At 40.5% G+C, this 25017-nt stretch overlaps 2 protein-coding genes across 3 annotated transcripts; both read right to left on the bottom strand.

The window, feature by feature from the left end:
* Positions 1-133: 133 nt before the first annotated feature.
* tada1 (transcriptional adaptor 1) lies at positions 134-4615 on the bottom strand. Of its 2 annotated transcripts, none has more exons than XM_080473087.1 (8): positions 4518-4595; positions 4284-4429; positions 4147-4212; positions 3617-3711; positions 3195-3407; positions 2202-2353; positions 1813-1969; positions 134-1155 (listed from the first exon to the last, which is right to left on the bottom strand). In XM_080473087.1, exons 1-8 carry the CDS (start codon positions 4589-4591, stop codon positions 1003-1005), a joined length of 1056 nt encoding a protein of 351 aa, XP_080329213.1. In that variant the 5' UTR covers positions 4592-4595; the 3' UTR covers positions 134-1002. The 2 variants fall into 2 exon arrangements, with proteins under 2 accessions (XP_080329213.1, XP_080329214.1); XM_080473088.1 differs by having other exon boundaries at positions 135-1155; positions 4284-4375; positions 4518-4615.
* A 4384-nt stretch (positions 4616-8999) lies between these two features.
* Positions 9000-23624, bottom strand: LOC308114527 (angiopoietin-related protein 1-like). The gene is made up of 5 exons (XM_080471465.1): positions 23420-23624; positions 19254-20092; positions 16903-17096; positions 15600-15870; positions 9000-11228 (listed from the first exon to the last, which is right to left on the bottom strand). Exons 2-5 carry the CDS (start codon positions 20074-20076, stop codon positions 11041-11043), a joined length of 1476 nt encoding a protein of 491 aa, XP_080327591.1. The 5' UTR covers positions 20077-20092; positions 23420-23624; the 3' UTR covers positions 9000-11040.
* Positions 23625-25017: the final 1393 nt, after the last annotated feature.

Here is a 25017-nt window from a genome sequence, read left to right as displayed (position 1 = left end):
CCGAGTGTGCAGTGGGACGAGTGTGTGCGCGCATCCCGACTCTGAATCACAGTCTCCAACTACTGCTGCGCATCCCCAACAAGCCGGGGTAGGTCTGTTTACAAGCTTGGGGAGTAAATAAAGAATACATTTATCCTGTACAAAACGTCTTTTATTATTTGAGCTACAGTTTGTTGTATAAATAATCAACACTGTGTAGAAAAAGTACAAAGTATATACATTCAACCTGAACAAATTCAAGTGAGATAGTTAGAAAAAAAAAACAACTAACAGCTTCATCTGTACAGAAACTGAGGACCACCAATGCCGACACCAGGAACCAGTAAACCTTTTAGGAATAATTATGAGGCTATTTCATCATGTTCATGAGCAGGCAGACACCTGGCTTTTAGAGTTTAAAGACTTGACCCAATTGCTGTAAACCTACACAGGTGTTTACACTTACTGCTCGAAAAGGCTCTCCAGCTGGACTGTTTCCATCACTGCCAAATGTGCTGGTGCACAGGAGGAGCACAGACACCTCTCATAACAGAATCACACTCACTTTAAACTTGATATGAGGTCTCGTCAGCAAATACACAAAGACACCTGCAGAAGGAGTCCACTACTATCATCTCGTGGCGCCTGTAGTCCATTTTGATCTGATCTCACCAGTTTCAAGTCCTTGAGATTTGTTCTAATCGAGAGTTGTGGTTCATATCTGTCAACATGACAAGATGATCATGTTTTAGTCTATTTTCAGTACTGGAAAGCATTTTGCACATTTGAAGTACTTGGAAGGAAGAACATTTCAAAAATAATAATTTTGGTAAAAGTGGACTCTAGTTTCATTTCGCTTCACTCGCCCTCTCTTTCAACTCAACACCTCTACAATTTGTTTAACTTTTGCCAGCTCTTTCATTTTTTTTTTCCTTTATCCTGAACACACCATCCTTTCTTATGTGGAATTGTTTTTGGTTCCTGATGATATACGCAGTCCTCGCCGTCTTGTGTTGGTTGTTCTCAGCTGACGGACAGGCCTTCTTTAGCGGCGAGACGCTGCCGGTGCACGTGGTCCTGTTCCAGCTCTTCATGGCTGGGGTGCCACAGGCGGGAGAGAATGCGCTCCATGTTCAGGGCGTACATGGTGTGAGAGGGCATCACGCCATGGTGGACCTAGATCGGACAAACATCCCAGAGGTGATTGAGAGATGGGATAAACGTCAGGATATAAACACATCTACTGATAATAAGAGTGAAACTTAAAAAATCCAACATATAAATATAACTTTAAACACAATTGAAGCTTTAATATTAAAGTCCGACTTTGACTGTCAGAACTTCACAAACATCACATCTTTTTGTCCAACCAACACGCAACAACCACAATATTAAAACAATAGGCACCAATTGTTCCGACGAGAAAAGCTGCACAACATATTCTTGAAACACTCCTTACGGAATCATCAAGCTCCTTCACCTCTGTCACAGATTACAAATGATCAATTTCACTGGGTCACAAGCTTCAAATAAAAGTTTTACGATGTCTTAAAGATAAGGGAATTAAGCATGCATGCAGACTGCAGATGACCCCCGCCCCCATAAATACCCATAAGGCAGCACTAGTCAAGACGTTACAATCACACACACACACACGCACACACACACACACACACACACACACACACACACACACACACACACACACACACACACACACACACACACACACACACACACACACACACACACACACACACACACACACACACACACACACACACACACACACACACACACACACACACACACACACACACAATGTTTATTTACCTGCAATGCTTCTAGGAGATCAAACATACTGATTGGAGGGAGTGGAGCAGGAAGGCTGTCTGCAGAACAAGCCAACAGGTGAACAGCTTGTTGCTCAGCCTCATCAGGCGACACCTGAGGCGGTGGGCCGGCAGGGAGAGAAGCACTGGAGGGCGGACTAAAAGAAGAAAAGAAAAATTGTATCTAAAAAATAAATGTGTACATACTATCCGTCTTAACTGACAGCAGAAAAGACCTGCCAATTGTCAAGAGGACAGCGCTTATCGGGGTAAGCTGTATAGTTACATCAGCAACAGTCTCAAGCAATAACAAAATAATTCATCTGAATCAAACGTTTTCTATTACATCAAACTTGCACAATATTTATGAGGCAATCAAGTCTTCCGTACCATTCAGTAACACTGTGGTAAGCAGCAAGACTGTTTTTCAGATAAGGTTGAGGCATGACGTCACTGCCAAAAGCGTAGGGGAAATGACCGTCTCGTAATCGATATGCTTTCCTCCGGGTAATTACAGCAGTCAGGACATCTTTCAAGTGGTGCTGCAATAAATCAAGAGCAGAGTCACAATGAAATGCACTCACGTTGGTTTCTGAAGAAAAAAGGGCTCATTGACTTCCAGTGCGACCTTCTTGTTCTCATACATAGGTAAATCTGACAAATTTACATATGTAAAGGAACACAATCTGCAATGTTAAGTCAGTCTGAGAAAAGTCTTTAAAGTTGCCTTAATTATTCAAATGATGGCTGTGTATTATGACTTACCGGTAAAAATGTAAAATAAAGCTGCACAACAGAATAGAGAGAATTCTTGTTCCCAGGACAGGAAATGGCGTGCGGGAGTCACATGTTTAGGAGGGAATTTACCTTGCAACTCAGCACACTGTTGTTTGAATTACAGTGAAGACCGCACACACTTCTGATGTCACGTCCTATTTTTATGTGATTTCCTGTGGTCTCTGCTTTTTTTTTTTTCTTTCCACACCACGATGATATATTTCACTTGATGGATTTTGTTCTAACCCTTCAAGTGCCTTCTGACAAGTCAGTGTTGTGGACTATATGGTGCAGGAAATTTAAAAAAATCTACATTCACTATATTAATGTTGTGAAGAGAAAAAATTGTTAACTTTGGGAATGAGGGTTGTGTTTGACTCTTGTCATTGTCGTCTATTAATTCTGTTGTAATGCCCGTCGTCACAGCCATAATGCTGAGGGTGTAGCTTCGGAGAAAGGTCTAAGGAGTGTCCAAAGGAGGTCATATTGTTTAAAAAACACACCTTGGTCATTTGCTTTAATGCAATCCTGCATTATTCTGGGAGGTAGTTTGTTTGAAACAACACAAATGTAGCTTGAATCTTCTGCTGGAAAGTTACTACACACCTCAACGGCATAGATCATGGTGCTGATGGCATCATCCGTGATGTTGTCCAGACCCAGCTCAAATGCAGTCACCATCATGCGGGCCTCCAGTTGGCCTCGTGTGGGCAGCAGCATAGTGTGGGCACTGAGACGTAGCTCCTCTTCCTCACTTCCAACCTCTCTTGGGCTGAACGGCTGGGCGGCACTCAGAGGATTCTGAGGCTGGAATCGATGCTGAAAGTGCAAAATAAGATTTTCAAACAGCAGAGTGAGTTTACCGTTCAAACATTTTGCAGTGAGTAACTGAAAGCCAAAAATCATTAATTAAAAAAAAAAAAAAAAAAAAAGCACTATTGGAGAGTTTGGCACTTAGTACATTCTTCCAGGTTTGCTATTGAACTATACACACTTCTTTTAATGTTTTTAAAAAAAGAAGTACTTACATCAAATTTTTGTCGGGATGGAAATTTCTTCTTCACTTTGGGTTTTCCAGGCTTGGATGAGCAGCCACCCTGCCACTGTAATGGTCCTGTGCCCTCTACAGGCCATAAAGAAACAACATAAAAGGATTTGGAAACTAATAATGACACTTTTCACACATGTCATCACTGTGAACCTCAAATTAAGAGTGGTCCTTAACCAATGCTCCAGTGGACTACACATGTAATTATACTACACACGGAGTTGCATAAACTGATACTATAATATACACATAAAATCAGCACCTCGTGCTACTGTCATTTTCTTGAATTTGGTCTACATTCCTAACTTACGTTTCAACAGTAGGTGTACAAACACATTGTGTTCATAGTAGGCTTGCATGTTAAGTAATTTGTGACTTCATAATTAAGATGCAAAATCAAACATGCTGTTCATTAAGTCAACACAACCCTGATTTCTAAATGCAACCACGATTTCAATCAAAGCTATTCAGCTCATAGGCACATCCTCTGTATGTTTGCAGAAAACATACCTGGTGTGGAGACGATGATCTGGCATCGTGTGAGGATGGCCAGGAGAAAATCATTGTGGACATGCACTGTGGGGCAAACATGAGACGTAAGACTCTCCACAAAGAGCATCATACGGCGGCTTTTCTCTGATACTAACCATTCTCCTGGGCCAGCAGACGACGAGCCTCCACGTCAAACTCCTCCTTGCTGATCTTCTGTTTGAACCACAGCTTCAGGTTGGCCCAGTAACTGCACAGACAGGCGAGAGCTAGCCACATGCTAATCCGCGCGTTGAATGATGCACTAACGTGTATAATTCTTCATTTCAGTGGCAGTAAGTGATTCACTATTGACACCGCAAATGAAACACAAATGCAGACAGTCTACTTACTGCTTGACATTGTCTCCGATTGCTTCCGTTAGATTCTTCTTTGCAATCTCCAACTCGCTAGCATGAGCCGCCATTGTATTCAGGGGCGCGACAAATGCGTCATCATCCAGCGACAAAGGCGTATTTTCTTTTTAATCAAAAGAGGTTTAAAACAATACTATTACTACTACAATAATAATAATAATAATAATAATAATAATAATAATAATAATAATAATAATAATAATAATAATAATAATAATAATAATAATAATAATAATAATAATAATGTGATATAGTCTGATATGACATTGTTATCTTTCGTTTTGTTGTGATGATATTTTAAGGTTATTCACATCTTCAGAAAGATACTTGAATGTAAAAATAAAAAAAGTAAAAACAAAAGTAATTTTAAGATGGACGTCTGACATATTTTCTAATTCTCTGTGTGGGTTTTCTCTGAGTTAGAAAGTTTTAGCTTATTCCACTCTGTCCAATCTTGTGAACCTACTTCTGGGCTGCTAGAAATCCACCTGTGGTTGCCCATCTGTTCTGGATTTAGCCCTGACTGACACTTTCCACTCTCACTCCTGGGACCCATGATCCTATGTTGTAATTGGCTGTATCTTATGCAGCTTATCAAAACGACCGGATTACTATCAAGCTCTGAGGATGCTTTATTATGACCAATCCATTTCATTACTCCTGATCTTGTAGCAGCTACCTACACAGTAATAAGGTGTTACTTTTATTTAAGATATGTGCAGAATTAAAAAAAAATCCAAATAATGAAGGATAGTGTATGCTCAGGACCACAGGTGTGAAACACAGCTCAGCAGGATAAAGTTTACTTCGTTCTGGGGATGGATGGATGCTTTATGAATTCAAAGATATGTTTTGGTAGTGAAACAATACGACCACTAGATGGCGAAATAGATTTAGACTGTTTGAAGCAGGTCTATTTGGTACAGGCCAACACGGTGCAAAGATAAGCTGGGCTCTTTGAATAAATGACAAGTTCTGACCATACAGCATACAAGATGATACGTCTAAGTCTCTGATAAAGAAAGCAAGCGCTATTTTTTTTTTTACCCAGCTGTATTTTAATTTATGTATTTTTTCGGATTCAGCTCTGTTTTTCTCTAAAATACAGTGAATATGTCACTGAAACCTGAGCAGATGTGAACAAAATAGTCTATAATTAAAGCTATTGCATTTAGCGTAAAGATTGCAAATGTTGCCAAAAAGGTTACAGTACTTTTAGTTTATCCTCAATTTACAGCTATTTGATCCTTAGCAATGTACCGTTCAATAATCTAAAGAAAATATTTTGGGTTACCCAACTCCACAAGTAGCCATTACTTTTAATGTTCTCTATAACCTTGTTCCAACATGAAGAGTAAACATCTGTCAGGATCTGAGTTGTTTAAATTGGATAAACCTGCTCTGTAAAGTATTTGCTTTACTGTTTCATTTTCACCAGTGAAATCCACACTATGGAACAAAGCAGTTAAAGCATAAACTGCAACCTCTGCATGCTTACAACTTATTAAAAGACACTCTCTTCTTTCTATCTTCTAAATACAGCCGCCTAAAATTCAGAAGCCCACTTCTCCATTAGACCGGCTGTGTAGCATTTCTGTGGTTCCCTTTGTTATCTTTTGTAGCTCTTAGGCTCATAGCTCCCTCCAACAGGTTTAAGCGGGGGGCCCTTTTTGTTTTTCACTGTTTTAACTATGGTGGAAAAATATTGGAGTAGTCAGGGTGATCGCTCTCTGGCTCTGTCTCCCCAGGCGGTCAAGAAGCCTTAAACAGACCTCCGTGACTCACGTCGTTCATCTCAATAAGTGGAAGCATATAGCCAGAACGCGAAGAGTTAAATCACACTGTGGCCTCCTGTGGGTCCTCAGTTAGGTAAGTAATGCTGACTCCACAGTGTTCTGAGTTCATGTGTCATTACATGGAGATATTTTTTGATTTGGCGAAGGTTTTCGAGGTTTGAATAAACATGCATGTAATGCCAACTACAACGACAATAAAAATAATCTGAAAGTTAGGTCACTGATAGATGTATTTAACAGACTAAATGTCTGGTGATAAGCAACTGAATCTCTAAGAGTGCACCTCTCATGACTGAAATGTTCCCTTTGTTTATTATCTCTGGCTTGTGTTGGTTCTCTGATTCCCATATTTCTGTTAAACAAAAAGACTGCCTGAAAACACATCTCTTTTTTATTTTCTGTTTTTGTACTTAAAGATGATTAAGATATCAATCTAGTGACTATTTTTAATCAGTACGAGTGAGTGGAAAATTGTAAAGCTGTCTCATGGAAAGTGAGCCTACCCAGAACTCTTTTGAAAGGTAATACATCTTAAACAAGTGTCTGTTAAGCTTCACATGAAAAGAGCACCGAAGAACAGAATTAGTCATGGAGTTGTTTAACTGTCCCAGTTGGGGGAAAAGTGGTCAGTGTTTAAAAGAACAAAGGCCGACATCCTCTTTGTCGATTTGCTCGACACTATTGACACTAACTGAACTTTTGACGGTAAATGAGTCACACTCCAGATGTTCTTTTAGCAAACACTGGAAACATGTCCAGACAATCTTTCAAGCCTGGTGGTGAAATCAACAGACAGTGAAGTTTCTCTGGGTGCCAGTTGAGACTTTCACCTGAGAAACCTGCAGCAATTCCCAAAGGACTGCATCAGCTCTTGGTCATCCCTAGTTCACTGGCCAAGGGCTTCAGGTAGTTTGACTTGAGTGTGGTCCACCTGTACTGGAGCCAAGGAGGTCATCAGCATCTGAATGGTCCAGAATCTGGTTTCTGTGGGTTTATTGGCATTTCTGTATTTCCCATAAGGAAGTTTCAAATATGAAGATTCAGTGTGAATCCTGGGCACGGTGAGATTACTGTTACTGCTCCTTATGATGGAGAAAACCCACACTGACCCCCTGTAGGGTGATTAGAACATTTCGAAGCAGATTTGTTGACAAGAGGAAGGCTCGTCATGCTGTTTCCTATCCATGATTAAGTGGAGACACTGGGTATTAAAATGAGAGAAATGCTCTCATCACATTTTAAACTATGAATGCATGTGAGGTTGGCCCACAATCTTAATCCTAATCTAGTTGTGCATCTGATGAATAGAACACTCATGTATGAATGTACTGAAAGGTGCAGACTTTAAAGCATATGCTAATGTATAACTGTATGATAAGTCATTTTTATTTGTGTCTCAGCCAGTGTACCACACAGAGTTTTACGGACCACCTTTATCATTTTTTATACAGTTGACTTGACATTCATATACTGAAACTTTACATTACACTACAACCACATAAAGCTACCCAGACTCTGTCCAAATTTCCAAACCTTTTGGTCAGTTAGTTAGATTAGTTGGCACTACATCTTTAGCATTGGAGTTTAAAACTAGTTAAATGTAATTTATTCTCAACAAACATAACATAATCCTCTTAGTGATGTTGCTCAACTTTTAATATCTGTTTTTATCCGTCCATCCGTCCGTCCATCCATCCATCCATCCATCCATCCGTCCATCCATCCATCCATCCATCCATCCATCCATCCATCCATCCATCCATCCATCCATCCATCCATCCATCCATCCATCCATACATACATACATACATACATACATACATACATACATACATACATACTCACTCTTCTATACCACTTTGTCCAACTTAGAGTGGCAAAGGGAGTTGATCCCAGTTGAGCATAGGTAACAGTAGGGTACACCCTGGAGAGGTCACTAGTCCTGAATAATAACCTCACATACACATCAGCAACATATAAACTCTCTATAGAAAGACAAGCTCCATGCACATAATCAAAATAGGAATATTCTTGTTGTCTACGACACCATCATGAGGTCTGTGTTTTCATCAGGAAGTAATAACCAACAACTTGCGGATCATTTTGATGGTGCTACTGAAATGAACTAGTAAAACTTTGTAAAGACCTCACTGTCCTTTTGCTTCTTTTGTTCTTGCAAATATAAGCTGAATGCCTGCTGGCTCCAACTTCACATTTGCCACACTGCATGTTCCCAGTACTTCTCATTATTCTTTTATGTTAAGTATAGAGAAAGTCTGTGAGCATAGTACTTTCAGCTTTTGTTTCAGGAAAACTAATGTATCCTTGCTATGCAAGAAAAAAAAAAGCTTGGCTCTTGCTTTTTAAATAAAACAAAAAAAAATGTGAAACCTAATCTCAAACAACAATACACTTACCAAGACAATCTCAATAATGATGAGAAAAAAAGAGTGTATAGAATATGGTGAGACAAAATTTAAGTCCAAAAGAATGAACTGTTCTTTGATCTGCTCTGGAACAAATAGCATAGACGATGATGAATAAAGAAACACTGTTGTGTAGCTCAGGCGGTGAGATTTGAGTTGACGATTTGCTTTCATCCAGTCATGCCCAGAAATGTGTATCCACTTGGAGAAGAGAAGAAGGTCTTTGTGATGCATTTGCCTGTCTGCTCATGAATTCTTTCATATTTAACTCAAGGCTTACACAACAGGGCATATTCACAAAAGCAGTTGTAACAGTAAAAACAAATGACTCAGGAGTTCAGTGGGAAAATCTCCCTTGAATCTCTTTTTCAGGATGACTAACAATATTATTTTGAATCAACTGCATTGACGGCATGACTCACACCACAAAGACTGGAATGTAATATTAGCAAAAACAAGTCCAACGATGTAAATCAGCAAAGCAAAGTAAAACAAAATTAAATAAAACAACCCATTTAAAACCCAATAAACAGGATTTCCCCCCGAAGTGACCCAACATATTCTCCATAGACTGAAGCTATTGTATAATAAAGCCCTGCCAAGTCTTGTGACTCATTAGTTTCAGGTTTTATTGCTTTTTAATTTCAAGAGTATAACATCATTTTTATAAGTTGCTGCTTTTTACATGTCCATAAACACGTTTTCATGTCCAGCATGCCTATTTTATGTTTTTTTTGCTTTACAAGTCTCTTAAAGACATGGGTGTGGGGACCATTGTGGTCAGTAAGAAAATTAAAGAAAGAAAACAAACTGGGGGAAATTTGTCCTTTTTGGGGTCACAGACTGGCTGTTTGTCTTTCATATGTGATATGGATGCTGTGTTGTTGTGTCATCTCTCTTTTCCTCCTCTGCTTTCATTTCTCCTAAATTATGCTGTTTTCCATCCATGCTGGTGATTACAGGATGGAAGAAACACGGACTTTGTCAATGAAATACATTTCTTTATGAAAACATACAGTTCAAGCACGTTTCTGTGGAAAGAATGTACTTTTCTGTGTATTTGAAAGGAAGATTGGGGTGGTGGGGGTAACGTGGAAAGAATAACTTGGAAATTTGGACCACTTCCATGCAGTTCATCCCCTCCCCGCTCTCCTCTCTCCTTCTTTCTCCATCCTGTCTGGTTTTCAGAAATGTGCTTCTCGTTGTCTGTCCCAAAGCTCAAAAGTCTCAACATGCTTGGTCGGCATATTTTTTGGTTCTCAAAAACCACTCTGAGCAATGTGCAATCCCAGCTTTTGTTCACCTAGAATACTTGTATTTCCTGGAGTCACACTGAAATGTAATGAACGGCGAAATGAGAAAAACATACAACAGAAATTTCCATATGTGTAAGCACACGCTGAGAATGATTGTCATGTACGTATACCAAGGAGGAAATTAGCCCTTTTTTTCTCTGTAGGATCATTTACTGTTCCCTAAGGACACCTGGCCCTTTTCACTGTTATGATAACTTAATTATAGACATAAATTATCTTTTCTGGTCATCAGTACTTGTTGAAAGTATTTTAACAGATGGAATACACATCATTTTAAGTGTAGGAATATAAATTTAAATAATTTTGGCTTTTTGTCTGATAAAATGTGCCAACTCCAGCACTGTTGCTGTGTTGGCTTTTTTTTTTTGACACAGAGCCTCAATAAATCTATACAAGTACCAACAAAATATATTTACCAAATCCCAGCAAATATAGCAAGTTAAATAGAACATATGAAAGTTTCCACCAGACATTTATCTTGGCGAGGTAGAAAAAGCGGTAATTTGATCTTGTGACACTGAGGGTTGGTTATTAAACGGTACCTCTGAAGTTCTTTGAGAATGTCGCTCCCCCCGATACATAACGTTTAGTTATAATGAGGGAAACCAAATCTTTTCTTTCCCAATCACTCACCTGCACAATGTTGGCAGTTACTCCCAATTTTCCTTCAACATAATACATATCGGGTGGTTACTGGAGCTGTATAGCCCACTATAAATAGTTATACTTCCAAATCCCCCTATATGTGCTTCTACTAAGATATAAAAAGAACAGTGTCCACACAAAGTCCGCCTTTGTTACAGGAGGCAGTTCAAGTCACTATTGCTGGTTGGAAATCTTCACTGTTGAGGTTCTTCCATCAAGGAACAACCAGATACGGTCATTACCAAATACGGGTGAGGTTTAACTTTGACCTGGGCTCTGTAGTTACTGCGAGGCCAGCGTGAATAACAGTGTCTTCTCAGTCTATCGGCCTGATCATCATGCGGACAGCCTTCATGGAGTAGAAACCTCCGCCATAGTCAGCCCAGAAGATCCCATCCTGGAATTTGCTGCGATAAACACCTCCGGTGTACCAGACACCGTTAAGATTGGCTTGGCCACAGGCGTTGTACCACCAGCCTCCTTTGTGGAAATGGGCACAGTTACCTAAGATCAGAAGAAGAAAAAAGAAGAGGAAGATTAGCTTGATGAATTTTTTTTTTTCTTTCAAAAGAGAGAACATCAACATATTGCACGCATTTTTCATAAAAAATCTTTTTTTCTTTAAAAAGAACAACATTGCCTACACATCACTAGTCTACGACTTTTTCCACCAAAATATTGTCATGTTGAGTCAAGTTGCACCTTTTTTTTTTTAAAATATATAATCAAAAGTGAAATCCAAGAAACAACAAATATGGTATAAATTTGGTCTGGTGACAAAAAGAATAAATGAAAATCAACAAACACGGGATTGGTACCCTGGAAACTTGAAGCAATACACAGAAAAATGTCAGCGGTCACGCTGTTAGGTTGCCTTTGTTGAGTGATCACTATTTTCCACAAGTGGTGACTGAATTATGGGTGACATGAAATGAGTGGTGTGGTGGACATTTCCAGTAGAGGTGTATTTGTGATCGCCTGTCTCTCAGTCTTAGCCCTGTTGATGGCCTGTCCATGGTGCACCCTGGTTCCCTGATGTCAGCTCGTATAAGCACCAAAGACCTTTCCCCAATTAAAGCAGGTAAGGTCAGAAGTCATATATATTCTAATAATTTTACCTTAATCAATTATTTCCTTTACATTATCATAATTGTGACAATTCACACAATTCTTAATAATTTATATATTGTTCATTCAGCTCTCATAAAGACTCTTCTCTCATCTCAGCATTTTCTTCAAATCTCAGCTCTGTGGCTGTACTCTGATTTTAAAATGTTTCTGCTTCTAGGGGGCCATTGTTTTTTTTTATTCATTCACATTTCAAGACTCAAAATCAACCCTACACTTAGAACTGCATAATCACACAAGTGCAATGTCACATTGACTAAAATAAAAGCTGACATGATGTTCAGTGTGATCGATCAGCTTTGAATAGAAGTATTACATGTTGCTGGAAACATCAATATTAAACAACAATGACTCAACCAGTGCTTCCTCTGAAGTTTCCAAGTGATCATGGATATTGGGTACCTAATAAAGATCAATAGTGTTGGTTTTTATAAGGGAGGAAATCTTTCTTCATGAGACATTGCATTTTTAAAGAGTCATGATCAATGAATCAGTTTTCAAAGTAAGCAGATGAAAGTAATTGTAATCATGTATGTACACTATGCCTGCGAGCATTCTGTGTTGCACTAATGTAGCTTCTCTTGTGTGTTTGACTGCAGCCTCCTTTACACTTGTGTTTGGAAGCCATGAAGGGGGCCACTATCCTCTCATTCAGTCTTTGCTCTACAGCCCTTTCTTCCATGTGTCAGTAGCACTGGTAGGTATACCATCAGTGGCGGCTGGCCGTGAAAGTAAAAGGAATGTTTTTTTTTTTTTTAAATATATAATTCTATGAATAAACTGTAATACTGTCTAAATTTGTTTATACCAACATGTATTTGCTTCATTTTCTACAGATAATCTTCAATAAAAGAGAGGATTTCTGGATTTCTCTCTCTAGTAGTGTGCGCGAGCAGCCTGGGGCACTGAGGAAAGTCGCTTAGTAGTGATCTCACCAATTACCGATTAACGCCAGAGTGACTGACATGAAATTTAACTAACAAGCGTCATTTCATGTCCGGGACTTAGGGCGCTTTTTAAAAATCGGGCATTGCCAGACCTGCTCAGTGATTGGCTTAAAGTCAGTTCTGGTTTGTTCTTGTGTGTTTCTACGAGATGTTGAGATGAAGACAAACAAGCAGTGAGTCTCTGATTATTAACTCTGTCAACAGCACTTCTAATTTACCGTTTGAAAGAAGAAATTTGGGTGAAAACCTACAGGTCAGGTTCAACTTTCTCCATCATAGTTATCTTTAAATGCACACAAAGAGAAATGTGTTCAGAATTGTGCAGACGTGTCCAGGTTTGTTAATGTTTATAAATGTTTAGATATGCTCATATTTATTAATGACTGAAAATCTCAGAGCTTAAAGAAAGCAGTTTATTTTGCACTTCTTTTTTAAGGTTTCTTTCAAAGCATTCTAAAATGTTCACCCTCACTTTTTGTCTTCATTTGGGCAGCTGTCTTCACAGCTGCCTGACATATTCACTGAGCACCGAATCACCTGAAGCAAAATTTCTGATGTCATCTTGGATTTTATGTTTTTTGGATTCTGTTAGAGTAATCTTCACTTAACAGAAACAATGGAGTCTTGAGGTCCACTTTGTGTTTAACTTGTTCCTTGCAGCCAGGAGTTGACACATACAGCCAACAGAGTACAATGACCATTGAAGGAAACAATGCGGTCTTTTTGGGTTCATATTTTCACTTTACATGAGTTCTTCATACCTTAAACAACGAGGTGGGAAGACGCCTTCTCGGAGGCAGGGAGTTAACAGAGCTATTATCAGCCTCATGCTCGGACATTTTCATGGTCAGCTGAAATTCAACTCAATATTTTTCATCAGCTATTTCCAATATGGATGTTGAAGTAACACAAATCTTGCTTCAGGTAATTTGGAGCATTGCATCATAATGTGCAGCTATGATCATTCATGGTGATGCTTTGAGTGACTGCCCCTGCAGGCCCAATGTTTCGTTGAAATATTCAGTTTGCACCCGTTGCAGTCTGTTACCTTACATGGAAATGTGGAAACAAAGTGGTTGTTCTGGTAACAACTGCTAAGTGATCCCACAGAGGACGTAGCAGTTCATGGGTGCAGAGAAGTTTTCAAAACATCTCGTTTAATTTGTTGACCACCATTGCAGAAAGTCACCCATCGAGCCTGGAATACATAGACACTATCTTCATCACATGTGATTCTGTTCAAGACGAGGTAAGATAACTTTCTGTGAATCTTGTTCCATCAGAACATTTTTCAGATTTTAGTACTGTATGCTGATTTTGTCATTTTCGTAATGTGGTTGTTGAATTGCAGGTGTGAGTCCATATTTACTCCCATGAAGTCACTCAGAGCCAGGAATACATACAAAAGTTCTTAACCAAGTCCTGTTCTGTTGTGCGGACTCTGGATGAGCTGCAGTTATCTAATAGCTTATTAACTGACACACAATAACACACTGTTACAATAGTCTAGTCTACTGAAATGCATTAACAAGCTTCTCTGCATCAGAAATTCTTTCATTCTTGCAATATTTTTCAGACATTAGTACTGTTTGCTGATTTTTCTATTGTCTTCATGTTCCTGAATTTCAGGTCCGAGACCATAACTGCCACCAGATTTCTGCCTTGATTTGTCGTCTTGAGTGAGATCATCTTGTTGGAGATTCCAACAAAGAGAAAGATGCAGCAAGAAAACGTATAGGACCTCCAAAGAAGAATTCTGTCCCTGGACAAGGCTCTCACCTTCTACAGCCAAATCAGCATGGAGCAGAACTCTGAAATCATTGAGCTGAAACAGTGCTTAACCACCTCCAAAAAAGACAAAGAGAAGCTCCTTAAAGAAAAGACACCAGCTGAGAGATTTGGAGGCCAAACAAGAAGTCATGGAATCAAAGCTCCAGCAAAAGGAAGAGGAGCTCAACACCCTCAAACAGGCTCTGCAGGACGAGGGAACTGATCCCAAATATGATGAGAGTTTGTTGGCGAAGAAAGTCGGGCAGATGAAGACAGTGGCAGACAAAATGCTGGCTGACATGAATAACCGCTGGACTCAAAGACTGGAGAGCAGAGAGCAGAAAATAAATGGCTGCAGAGAGGGAGGCTCTCCGCTCTTTTCTTAAATGTATACAGCTGAGTATCAATCTGTAGGTAGATTTTAGTTTCTCTTTGCGAATAACAAATAAAATGCCACCATTGTAAGCTTACGGTCAGTTTGGAAGCGAATCCTGTTCCAGTTTTAGTTTCTGACTGTGATTTGAAAATTTGTGAACTAACTCTGAGTATGGACATTAATATGAATCATAAGACATCAATTGCATGACAACCAAATATTTAAATGGTATAGATAAATACTAACAAGCAAGCAAGTCCCTGCAACATAGCAAGTCTTTGCACTGTAGACGTGGTTAGTTTTCATGCAAAATGCCCTTCCTGCCATAAACAGAAGTCTTTCCCTGGTCAAGATATACCCCAATGTGCCACCAGAAGTTACAATATGAATATGAACTAAATACATTACATGTATTAAACAATAGACAGAATTAATTCATGTTTTTTTTTCAGGATTGTTGTTAAATAACTGACAAATCTATCACTCAAAAAGTCTTGTTGCAAGCATAGAATATTTCCTTCGATAAATGGTATGAATCAGTTTGCAGAATTTAATCATTTGACGACAGAATATTAACAGTGAAAATTCAAATGTTTATGGAAGGAGGACAACAATCCCACTCTCACGGAAAGTAGTAATGCTGATTTCAACTACCTGAGAAGGTGTCTTTGTCTCGATCCAGAGTGGTAAACTGTTTGCCGTTGTGGCTGGTGAGTGAGTCCCCAGCATTGCCTTGGTAGATGCCCAGCCGCAGACGGTAGCCCTCGCTCTCTGGCTCCAGGTGGAAGCTGTTGTACTGAGCATACACTTTCTTGCCCATCCAGTCCTCCAGCTCCACCAGGAGCTTGTAGTCTCCCTGCCTCCCCAGCTTGTAGATGCCTTCCAGGCCAAGCCAGTACTCTCCGTCTATGTTTCCGAAGCCGCTCTGAGTCAAACAGAAGATTAAAAAAGAACAATAAGAAATATTTATAGAAATGCTGCACACTGCTTTTTAAGTGGAAGACATTATTGGGCTTTGAACAGAAAAAAAATTGAGATTTCTCTTTTGATGACAATTTGGTCGCGGCTGTGATGTTAACAAAAAAAAAGCCTTTCAACTTCAAAAGAAGAAAACATTGTTGCCAAATAGAAAAAGCCACATCGTCTTTAAAATTCCTCAAACACACATGTTGCAGAGTTTCTGCTGGAAAATAAGCATTTATCCTCAGGTTGCCGGTTCACTGAGCAAACCCCACAGATTTCTTGGATCTGAGCTAATGGCAAAACCGGCACTTGTGTTGAAAAACCACGAACCATCTACGTCTGGCCTTGCGCCTCCAGAACACTTCACTTGGAAGAGGAGGTTGAGGTTTCTGATTGTGGATTAGTTGGGCGAGCCAGCAAATGATGAATGACGTCGGGTTTCAGTTCGGGGCCTCCTCTGTTTGTGTGTGTGCGCTTGGTGGCTTTGTGGTACAGTGTGGAGGCAAATCAACGTCGAGGGGAATGATTTGACTTGCAGCCACAAATGCACAAACCTGGCTGGGCTGAATAGAACAGAGGATCGCAGAGGCTGCCAGCAGTGATATGCTCCACCTCATTCTCACAGAGAGTTGATGAGAAGGCTCAGTACAGTGTGGTGGCGCGAGCCAACCAGCCATCCGTCCAGGAAGGCACCATAGTGGTGGTTTCGGAAAGAAATGCAGAAGATTGAGCTGTGGAACATACCTTCCTAGTGGGGTGTCTAATGTTTCATAATGGGAATCTCAAAGAGCTTGAGTAGTGCTGCTGACAGGGCGTTATATCTTACAGTCAGTGAAAACACAAGGGTTTAGACTCAGGAAATTGTACCAAAGACCCCAGATGGTTCCTCTCGATGGGCCATATAACTGCACCACTGTTGGGATAGTATTCTGAGATTAACTCAAGTGAGAAAAGGAAAGAGAGAGAGGCGGCAGGAAGGGCTCATTGTCATCACCTTGTAGTTATCCCAGTTCCTGAAGAAGTTAACTGAGCCGTCTCTCCTGCTCTGGATGACGGTCCAGCCTCCACTGTCCATATTCTGCTCACACCAGACCTGTATTGGCCGGTCTGTTTCATCGGGTTTGATCAGGTACATGCCGCTGCCGCTGTGGCCAGCCTCCTGTGCCCCCAGGCAGTCTCTGAAAGGGCCTGGAGGAGAGCACAATATGAGAGGTAGTCAGGCAGTAAAAGAAAATAGGCCCAGATGGATGTCAAAAAGCACAAAACCAATTTCTACAAATAAAATAATCAGAGAAGGATAAAGTGCTTTGGTAAATATGCACAAATAGTAATCAACATAAAAAATAGCCAATGAAATTGAGGCTTGGTGAATTAGCTCTGAGCAGGATTGAATATCTGGTATTTGATTTAACTCCAGCCCAGTTTTCTATGATGCACCAAACTGAATTAAGAAGTGCAGCATAAAATAGCATTTTTCATGAGCAGAAACAAGCGAATATGAAAACCACGAGGATTCTATCCTTTTAAATGAACTGCTAAGTATAATGGAACAAATGCGACAACAAAGACATCAGAGCTTTTTTTTTTGTTTCACTCAAATACTACAGTCCATCAAGTTGAGCATTTGTGGAAAACAAGAGAGCATTCCCTTGAGGCTATCCAGAGGTATTAAATTGTGTTTCCCAAATAAAAAAATAACAAAAACCCACCTCAAGCTGTTTCTGAACCTTTTAATTAATGAGAAGCACAAACAGCCTAACAACCCAATACTGGTGGCTTTTTGTTATTGTATGAGAAAAGCATAAAAACAGCAAATTACCTGTTAGCTTTAGGTAAGACTATATCGGGAATATGTATTCATGTATTCTTTGCAAATGATGCATTTATGCGGCGAAAAGGCCAACTCGGTCTGATTCTAACTTGACATAATTGAATATATTTTCATTTTACTTGACTAAATTTAGTCACTTGTTATATCACGAGACAACATCCAGGAGTTTACATTTCTACAAAGAAATAACATTGACTCAACGCCCGACAAACAAATAGGATAAAGCAATAAACAAGGAAAAGAATCCCAGAAGCTGACAGATAAATAAAAAACACATGTTTTTTTCCACGTAAGTCTAGACTTGGCATTAATGTAAACAGACTGTTCCTGTAAGTTCACTACAGTATGTGGCTAATTGTTCTGGGATGGTGCATATCCTGCTGAGATATTCTGCAGCAAGTTGAAATCATGCAGATTTACTGAGCGTGGAAAAAGAAAAAAGATATTAGGTCACGGTATTTAGACATTACGGTAATTTATTTAAGTTAAAGACAAATATATTGATGACTTGCCCTTTGTTGAAAGAGTGAGTAATCCCGGCCCAAATAGTTTCAAAATAATAATAACAATGTAAAGGTCCCTTCACAAAGTAGATGAGAGTTACTGCTGTTTTGTGGTTTGTAGGATCCTTACCATGCCATGTCTGCGTTCTGTCAACATCCCACATGCAATGGAAAAGTCTCATAAGATCCTGAAAGGATAATTTTCATACACAGCTGGACTGAAATCCTACACACTTTATTATTCTTGGGCAAACGTGATCTAACTCTGTCAGGAAATTCTGTTGATTAGCAGAATCATGCCGGTTGGGTCTTTCTTTGCTTTGCTTTAAGTCCCTTGCCTTAATTCAGACATTACCACATTTTTATTTCCACCCTGGTATTTCTTCATTCTGTTGAACGGGGAGCAGAGTTCCAGCTGAATTTGCAAATCTTTAACCTTTGAAAATGAGGCCACTGGCCCACCTGCAGCTGCATTTAAAGTCAGAGATTATTGTTTTGTTATGGTTGGCCTGCAAAGTTAATGCCTGCTTGATGAATGTGGGGTCCATGCTCACTATGACTGTGTTGCGTTTTCAAGTTGAATGACAGAATTGCATTAAGAAGTAACAAAAAATGGATGTATGTATGGAAAAATGGCTGAATGGATAACTAAAAATAAGTGGGAATGTTCATGAAAACTCTGGCCACATGATTAGTGATCTCCCCTCAGAGCATGAATACTGCCAGCTGAAATATGTACTTGGGCCAGCTTTTCTATGAGGAGTTTGCATTTATTTCCTGTGTGTATGGATTTTCTTCGGGTACTCCGGTTTCCTCCCTCAGAATAAAACAATGCACTTGAGGTCAATTGATGATTCTAAAACTGTGAAAACTGTGTAAAAGTGGGAATGCGGGATTGTGTGATTGGTGACCTGTCCAGGGTATATGCTGCCATGGATGGATGGATGGATGGATGGATGGATGGATGGATGGATGGATGGATCATTTTGTAATTGATTCTCTCTGACTCACCTTCAGCACTGAAGTTTCTCTCGGGTGGTTTCTGGACCTCCAGAGTCTCGCCTGTGGGCGTTGGTCCTGACCGAGAGCCCCTTTCTCTAGCAAACCCCCGGTTGTTGTCCGTCTGGATCTCATTGGTGAAACGTGGCACACTGACTGGAATGTTCTCAGGAACCACCTGCACAAGCGGAGGCCCCATGGGTGGATGTTCCTGCCCGCGGCTGTACACCTGCATACAACGCTCCTCCAGTGCTCCAATCAGCACCGACTGGTTATTCACTACTGCCGACAGGGTCGAATATTTGGCCTCCAGTTCTCTGTATCTGGAGGCCAGGCGGAGTGACTCCGTGGTGGCATTGAGGATGCGTGTCTCCAGCTGAGCCAGTTCAAGTGAGTTGTCTCTTTTCCTGATGATCTCGTGCAGCAGCTGCATGTACAGCTGGGTCACTCTCGAATTCATGTTTCGGCTCTCTTTCCTTAACAGCTTCATCTCATTTACCAAGTTGCCATCCACGTCCACCACCAGCTTCAAAGTTTCCATCTCCCGACGCTGCTTTGACAGAAGGTCACGCACTGAGGCCACATCCAGGCGCGTCACTCGGTCCTTGTCAGTTGAGTAACCACGGGCGGCACAGATGGGGCCTGTGATCTTCTGCTCTGGGACCAGAAAGGTGTAGGAGCACTTCTTGTTTTCTCCATTGGCCTCTGGAGCCCTACGTATCCGGGAGAGGATAGGGTTCTGGGTGAAAGCTTGACTGTTACTCCAGAGAGACAGAGCAAACAGAATAAATAGGTTCCACATTCCAGGTCCCATGGTTCCTCCTCTCTTAACCATCAAACAAGTTGGAAATCTAAAAAAGGAAACAGAAGTGCACAGCAAACATAAAGGATAAGGCCAGTGTTATTCTACATTTCACATGAAAAGCCTTAAACAGTTCCTTCCGAATTGCCTGCCAGAGATTACTTACTCTTTCTCAGCCCCACTTATTCCTATTAAATGTGTAAATTCGTATCATGCACTCAAGTCTTAACTTCAACTTCATTATGCAGTTGCGTCATTATGTGTCATGCAGAAGTAACAAAAAATAAATAAATATCTAAAAAAAAACACAGTAAAACATTCCTAACACACAAACATAGGATAGACAGGAGCATTAGCAGCAATCTTGGTCATGGAGGTGTAGTTCAGTGGAACAGTCGCTCAATTGGCGATGACTTTGATTATCAATGTTATTCTGTTGGAAAAATGTTCCACCTCGTAGTATACATGGAAACATCAAAACAACACCTTTTGGATGGACTGTCACACAATTTGGTGCATACGCTGATGAGTTGATAGGAAGGAGTCTAGGAGATCCTTACATTCTGCCCACCATGAGTGCAATACTAAAATTTTGTGTTTGAATATATGTGCATGTGTGACTTATAACACTACACTCCATTGTGCAGACCTGTAGCGTCACCTATGTTCCACCTGATTGTGTTATACAAACATCCCAAATCTGAGAGTGCAGTCACTTTTTTGTCGCATTTAGTAGTCTGGAGCACTTTACCAGAAAGCCATGCTCTTGTGTTTTCTGCCGATGTTTTCTGTTCACTTCTAATCCACGTTAATCCAATATAACTGCTTTGTCTTGCGAAACTTGAATAATCAAAGCGAAATTGTTGGCACGATTCAGGAAAGAGTTCCAGAGAAGACTCGCCATAAGACTCCTGGTTAATTATGAAGCAAAGCAGCATTACGATGTGAAGTGAAAAGTAGCAGAGCTTGGCACAGATACAGCTGGATGTGTACACCAAGAACTGCAGACAGTCCTGCCCTTGGCTAGACGGGCCTCCCGGTACGATCGTGCTGGAGTAGCGGTAGTTCCACCCACTCACCACAAATCTGTTATCTTAACTCAGATTTTCAATACAATCCCTCATGGGCTCTCTTTCATTATAGCTCTTGCCATGTCTGTATCAGGTGTGGGGGTGCGTGCACATGTTGGGATCTGTTTTTAATTTTTCTGTACCTCATGTGTTAGACCACTTTCAATGACGTGTGTGTAAAATGAGGAAGTCAAATGAGAATTGTTGGAGAAAAAAAACATACCATGAAGAAAATGAAGTCGATGCGTCATTGGTGGAATCATGAGTTGCGGCAATGCATATTTCACTAATGAGCAAAAATGACATAAGCTCACAGGTGGTTGTAATTTGGGTTCGATTGCAGTTTCTACTTGGTTGGTACAAGCCCATAAATCAGAGATTGGTGGCAAACAACAGAAACAGATGTTTACAAGGAGCCACTGGGGTAACAGGGAGCCCTGGTTTATAAGCAATGTTGTCTGGAATCTATTTTTTATAATGAAAGCTTGTGTTTGGATTTTATTGGCTTTGTCAGCACAAAGAATAAAATAGGGATGGGAGCACAAGCTGCTTCCTTCCATACACAAGCAAAATTTTGGATCTGGAAGTGAAGCTACAATTAATGAGCCTACTGTATTTGACAGTCAAGGCCAATCCATCCTAAGGGCAGGCTCTGGGAATTGACCAGGAAGGTTGGGTAACTTTACAATAACAAGTCTGATGGGCGCATAATCCGACCCACTTCACGTTGGTGCTCTTCAAAACAAATCCACAAAGAATTTTAACAGATGCCGCATAAGCAGAATCAAGTAATTCCAAGGCAGAGAGAACCTGGGCTTTAGCTCATTTCTGTGGTCTCATCTTGATGTTTAGTTGCACTGAGGAGTCCTGACCACAGCTAAAGGGATAAATCCCAGGACACTGCCTGAGTTCAAACTGCTGCTGTAGCAGAATAGTTCCATTGTATCTCTATCAGATGAAAAAATATGCTTGCCTCAAGAGAAATTAGTTTGTATATTTATGTAGGGCAATAACCTATTGACAGGAAGAAAGTGTCTGAGGCTAATCAACTTTTTACAGCCATATTGTTATGCAGCACAAGGTTTCGCTCCAATTTCACTTGTCATATATTGCAAATCATGTGAAAGCAAATGCCCTTAAAAGTAAATGAGCCATATGTCAGACCTCAGAGACACCTTTGCACTGTTGTCAGCTATTACTACCGTGAGAACGCTTTTCCTTTTCTTTCCTTAATCACAGGTGGCCTCCCTTTCATAGCTCAGTCTCAGCAATTGGCACGTCTGCCCGTCTCCAACCCCACAATATGAATCTCACGGGCCGCGGCCTGACAGCAGTGACAGTGTTTACACAGAGGCTCCTCAGCCAGGGCTGCGAAACCCATCTCAGCAGTTATTACCACCAGGTTTCTCTCTGTCGTTCACACCCTGCTGCTCTTCATCAACTTGGGCACAGCAGCCTTTATTTCTTTTTTTTTTTTGGGGGGGGGGGGGTTATTGACTTATTCAAAGGATAATTTCTCCCCTCCTTTCCTTGCACAGAGCCAGACCTGACTTGATCCAACCACCTCATCTGTATTAATACAGTCCTCACTGTATGCAGGTCAAACTTTGTGGTAGCCAGCTTTCCCAACCCAGAGGAACAGGGGGACTCTGCCAATCCGACTAAAAGTGCCACCATTGAGCTTTAACTGTCTACTAGGAAGATTCGACATTATAAGGCTTTCTTTTCCATGAAGAGCCACAAAAAAAATAAATCCCTTAAGAACACAGCATACAGTATGAGTCCTTTGGTTTCTTTCCACTGCAATTCAACAGAAAGAATACATGCATTGCCAATTGTGAATTTACTCTTTTTCCAGTCCAGCTTTGCTGCGGTTTTGCTGCCAAAAGAAATTTAGGAATGTGCCAATTAGCCCACAAGTTATACTCATGGTGCCGCTGATTAGGCCCATCTGCTGAGGAGACGACATGATACATGAGCTTTGTACACGCTGACTTTCACCAACAGCTTTACATATCGTGTGCTCAGCCAGTATTACCAGTTTTTTTTATAAGGAATCAATGAAGAGACCTAGAGCATGCTCTTTTTTGTTAAAAAAAACATCAAAAAAAACAAAATCAAAGCTCCGTCAATGGATTTTCATCACATCAAATTACATTTTTTAAATCCACATGACCAGCAAGAAAAACATCCAGGATAAGAAGTTTCAACATTTTTAATGACCCATGAAAACAATAGACATACTTGTAGTTCAAGCTACCGTAAGCATGTGAACAGATCAAAGGAACACAAAAACAAAAGCTCACCTGTTTCAGTGACTTCGGTCAGTGGTCCAAGACGTGTCTCAGTTGCGTCCGCTCAGCAGGTTCCTGCTCTCCATTCTGGTTTCCTCACGCTCACTCTGCCTTTGCTCTCATTGAGAATGAAGGCCAACACACTCTGCTGTGACACCAGCAAATGCAGGAGAGAACAGTGGAGGGTGGTCCAAGTACAGAAAGAGGCAGGCTGGATGGTGTGATTTCCCCCCGAAGTTCGAGCACGAGCAAGACTTGGCCCTGCCTTCCTCCTCTGATGTCACATAAGGTTTAGGAAGAAAAAAGAAAACCTCCTGTTTCTATGAAGTTTCACTATAAATGAAAAAAAAACTGAGTTATGAATCTGATTGGCAGGGAGTGAGAGAGTGGAAGTGAAACTCAGATCAGTCTGTCTTTTAATTCTTTTCAGATTTTGTTGACATGCTTTCTTTGTCCCCCACGAAAGAAGTATGTCAGTCAAGCTTATAGAAGTTGGGGGACTCTTTTTCGTTGCCGTACACTCACAGGCTCAACTGTCAGTTTCATTCTTACAACAGTAGTTGCTCCTCCTCACAAATCTGTTTCCTATCAGCTTCAATCTAATGACTGAGTGATTATGGTGATACAGGAACTTCACCATAATAACAAGAGGTTTTTTTTGGATGTGTTCCTCTTGCATTTATTCTGTGTGTGTGTGTGTGTGTGTGTGTGTGTGTGTGTGTGTGTGTGTGTGTGTGTGTGTGTGTGTGTGTGTGTGTGTGTGTGTGTGTGTGTGTGTGTGTGTGTGTGTGTGTGTGTGTGTGTGTGTGTGTGTGTGTGTTGCAGCCATCCAAGAACTGTTGGCAGCTGTGTTTATTTGGTTATGAGGACAATATGCTCAGGGCTTTGCTGACAAAGCGCACGGCCCCTGAGCTAAATGTTTTGGATTGAGGAGGAAGCGCAGGCTTTGAAGCATGGAGATCCTCTGTGTGGGGAGACATACTTCAGCATGTGGGAGGACAGTTTTCACATGAGCAATCAAGACACAACATTTATAATGTGGAAGTGTCAGTGTGCACATTTCAATCTGACACATGGATATGTGAGATCATATGTGAGGATGAGTGTGATTGAGCGACTGTGTGGTGGGCGGTTGTATATAACCAGAGTCATCCAAATTAAATATGGTTGAACTGAAAAAAGAACAATAGGTTTCAGGCACTGTTTTGTTATGTTTCTCTGAAATTGTGTTTCCTCCCTTGCGAGCTTTAATGCTTTAAAAACATTTAGGCGCAGAAAGAAAGCTCTACGACAAATAGCACACAACAGTGCACCTACTTGTGCAAAATCATTTGTGAGATTACATAGATTATTTACCAAATACTAATCCATTTAGTCAACCCACTTACCACATACTAGTGCTCTGCCACTTTATGTCACACAAACTAAACAACACGTATACACACAACAAATCAGGAGAACATGAAGGTATATAGCTGTCAGGAAGAAATCTAACTTCTTCAACAGTTCAAGATCACATCCATTAATAAGAATTCAAATTTTCGGCAGTTTGTTTTATTTTAAGTGACCCTAGCAAATGTCCTTGATTTATTTTGCTATTAAGTGGTAAC

The sequence above is a fragment of the Lipophrys pholis genome (genome assembly GCF_963383615.2).
Source record: "Lipophrys pholis genome assembly, chromosome: 1".
In the NCBI taxonomy this organism is placed as follows: domain Eukaryota; kingdom Metazoa; phylum Chordata; class Actinopteri; order Blenniiformes; family Blenniidae; genus Lipophrys; species Lipophrys pholis.
The sequence above is the reverse complement of the archived record's forward strand: the minus strand, read 5'-3'. Positions and strand labels throughout refer to the sequence as shown.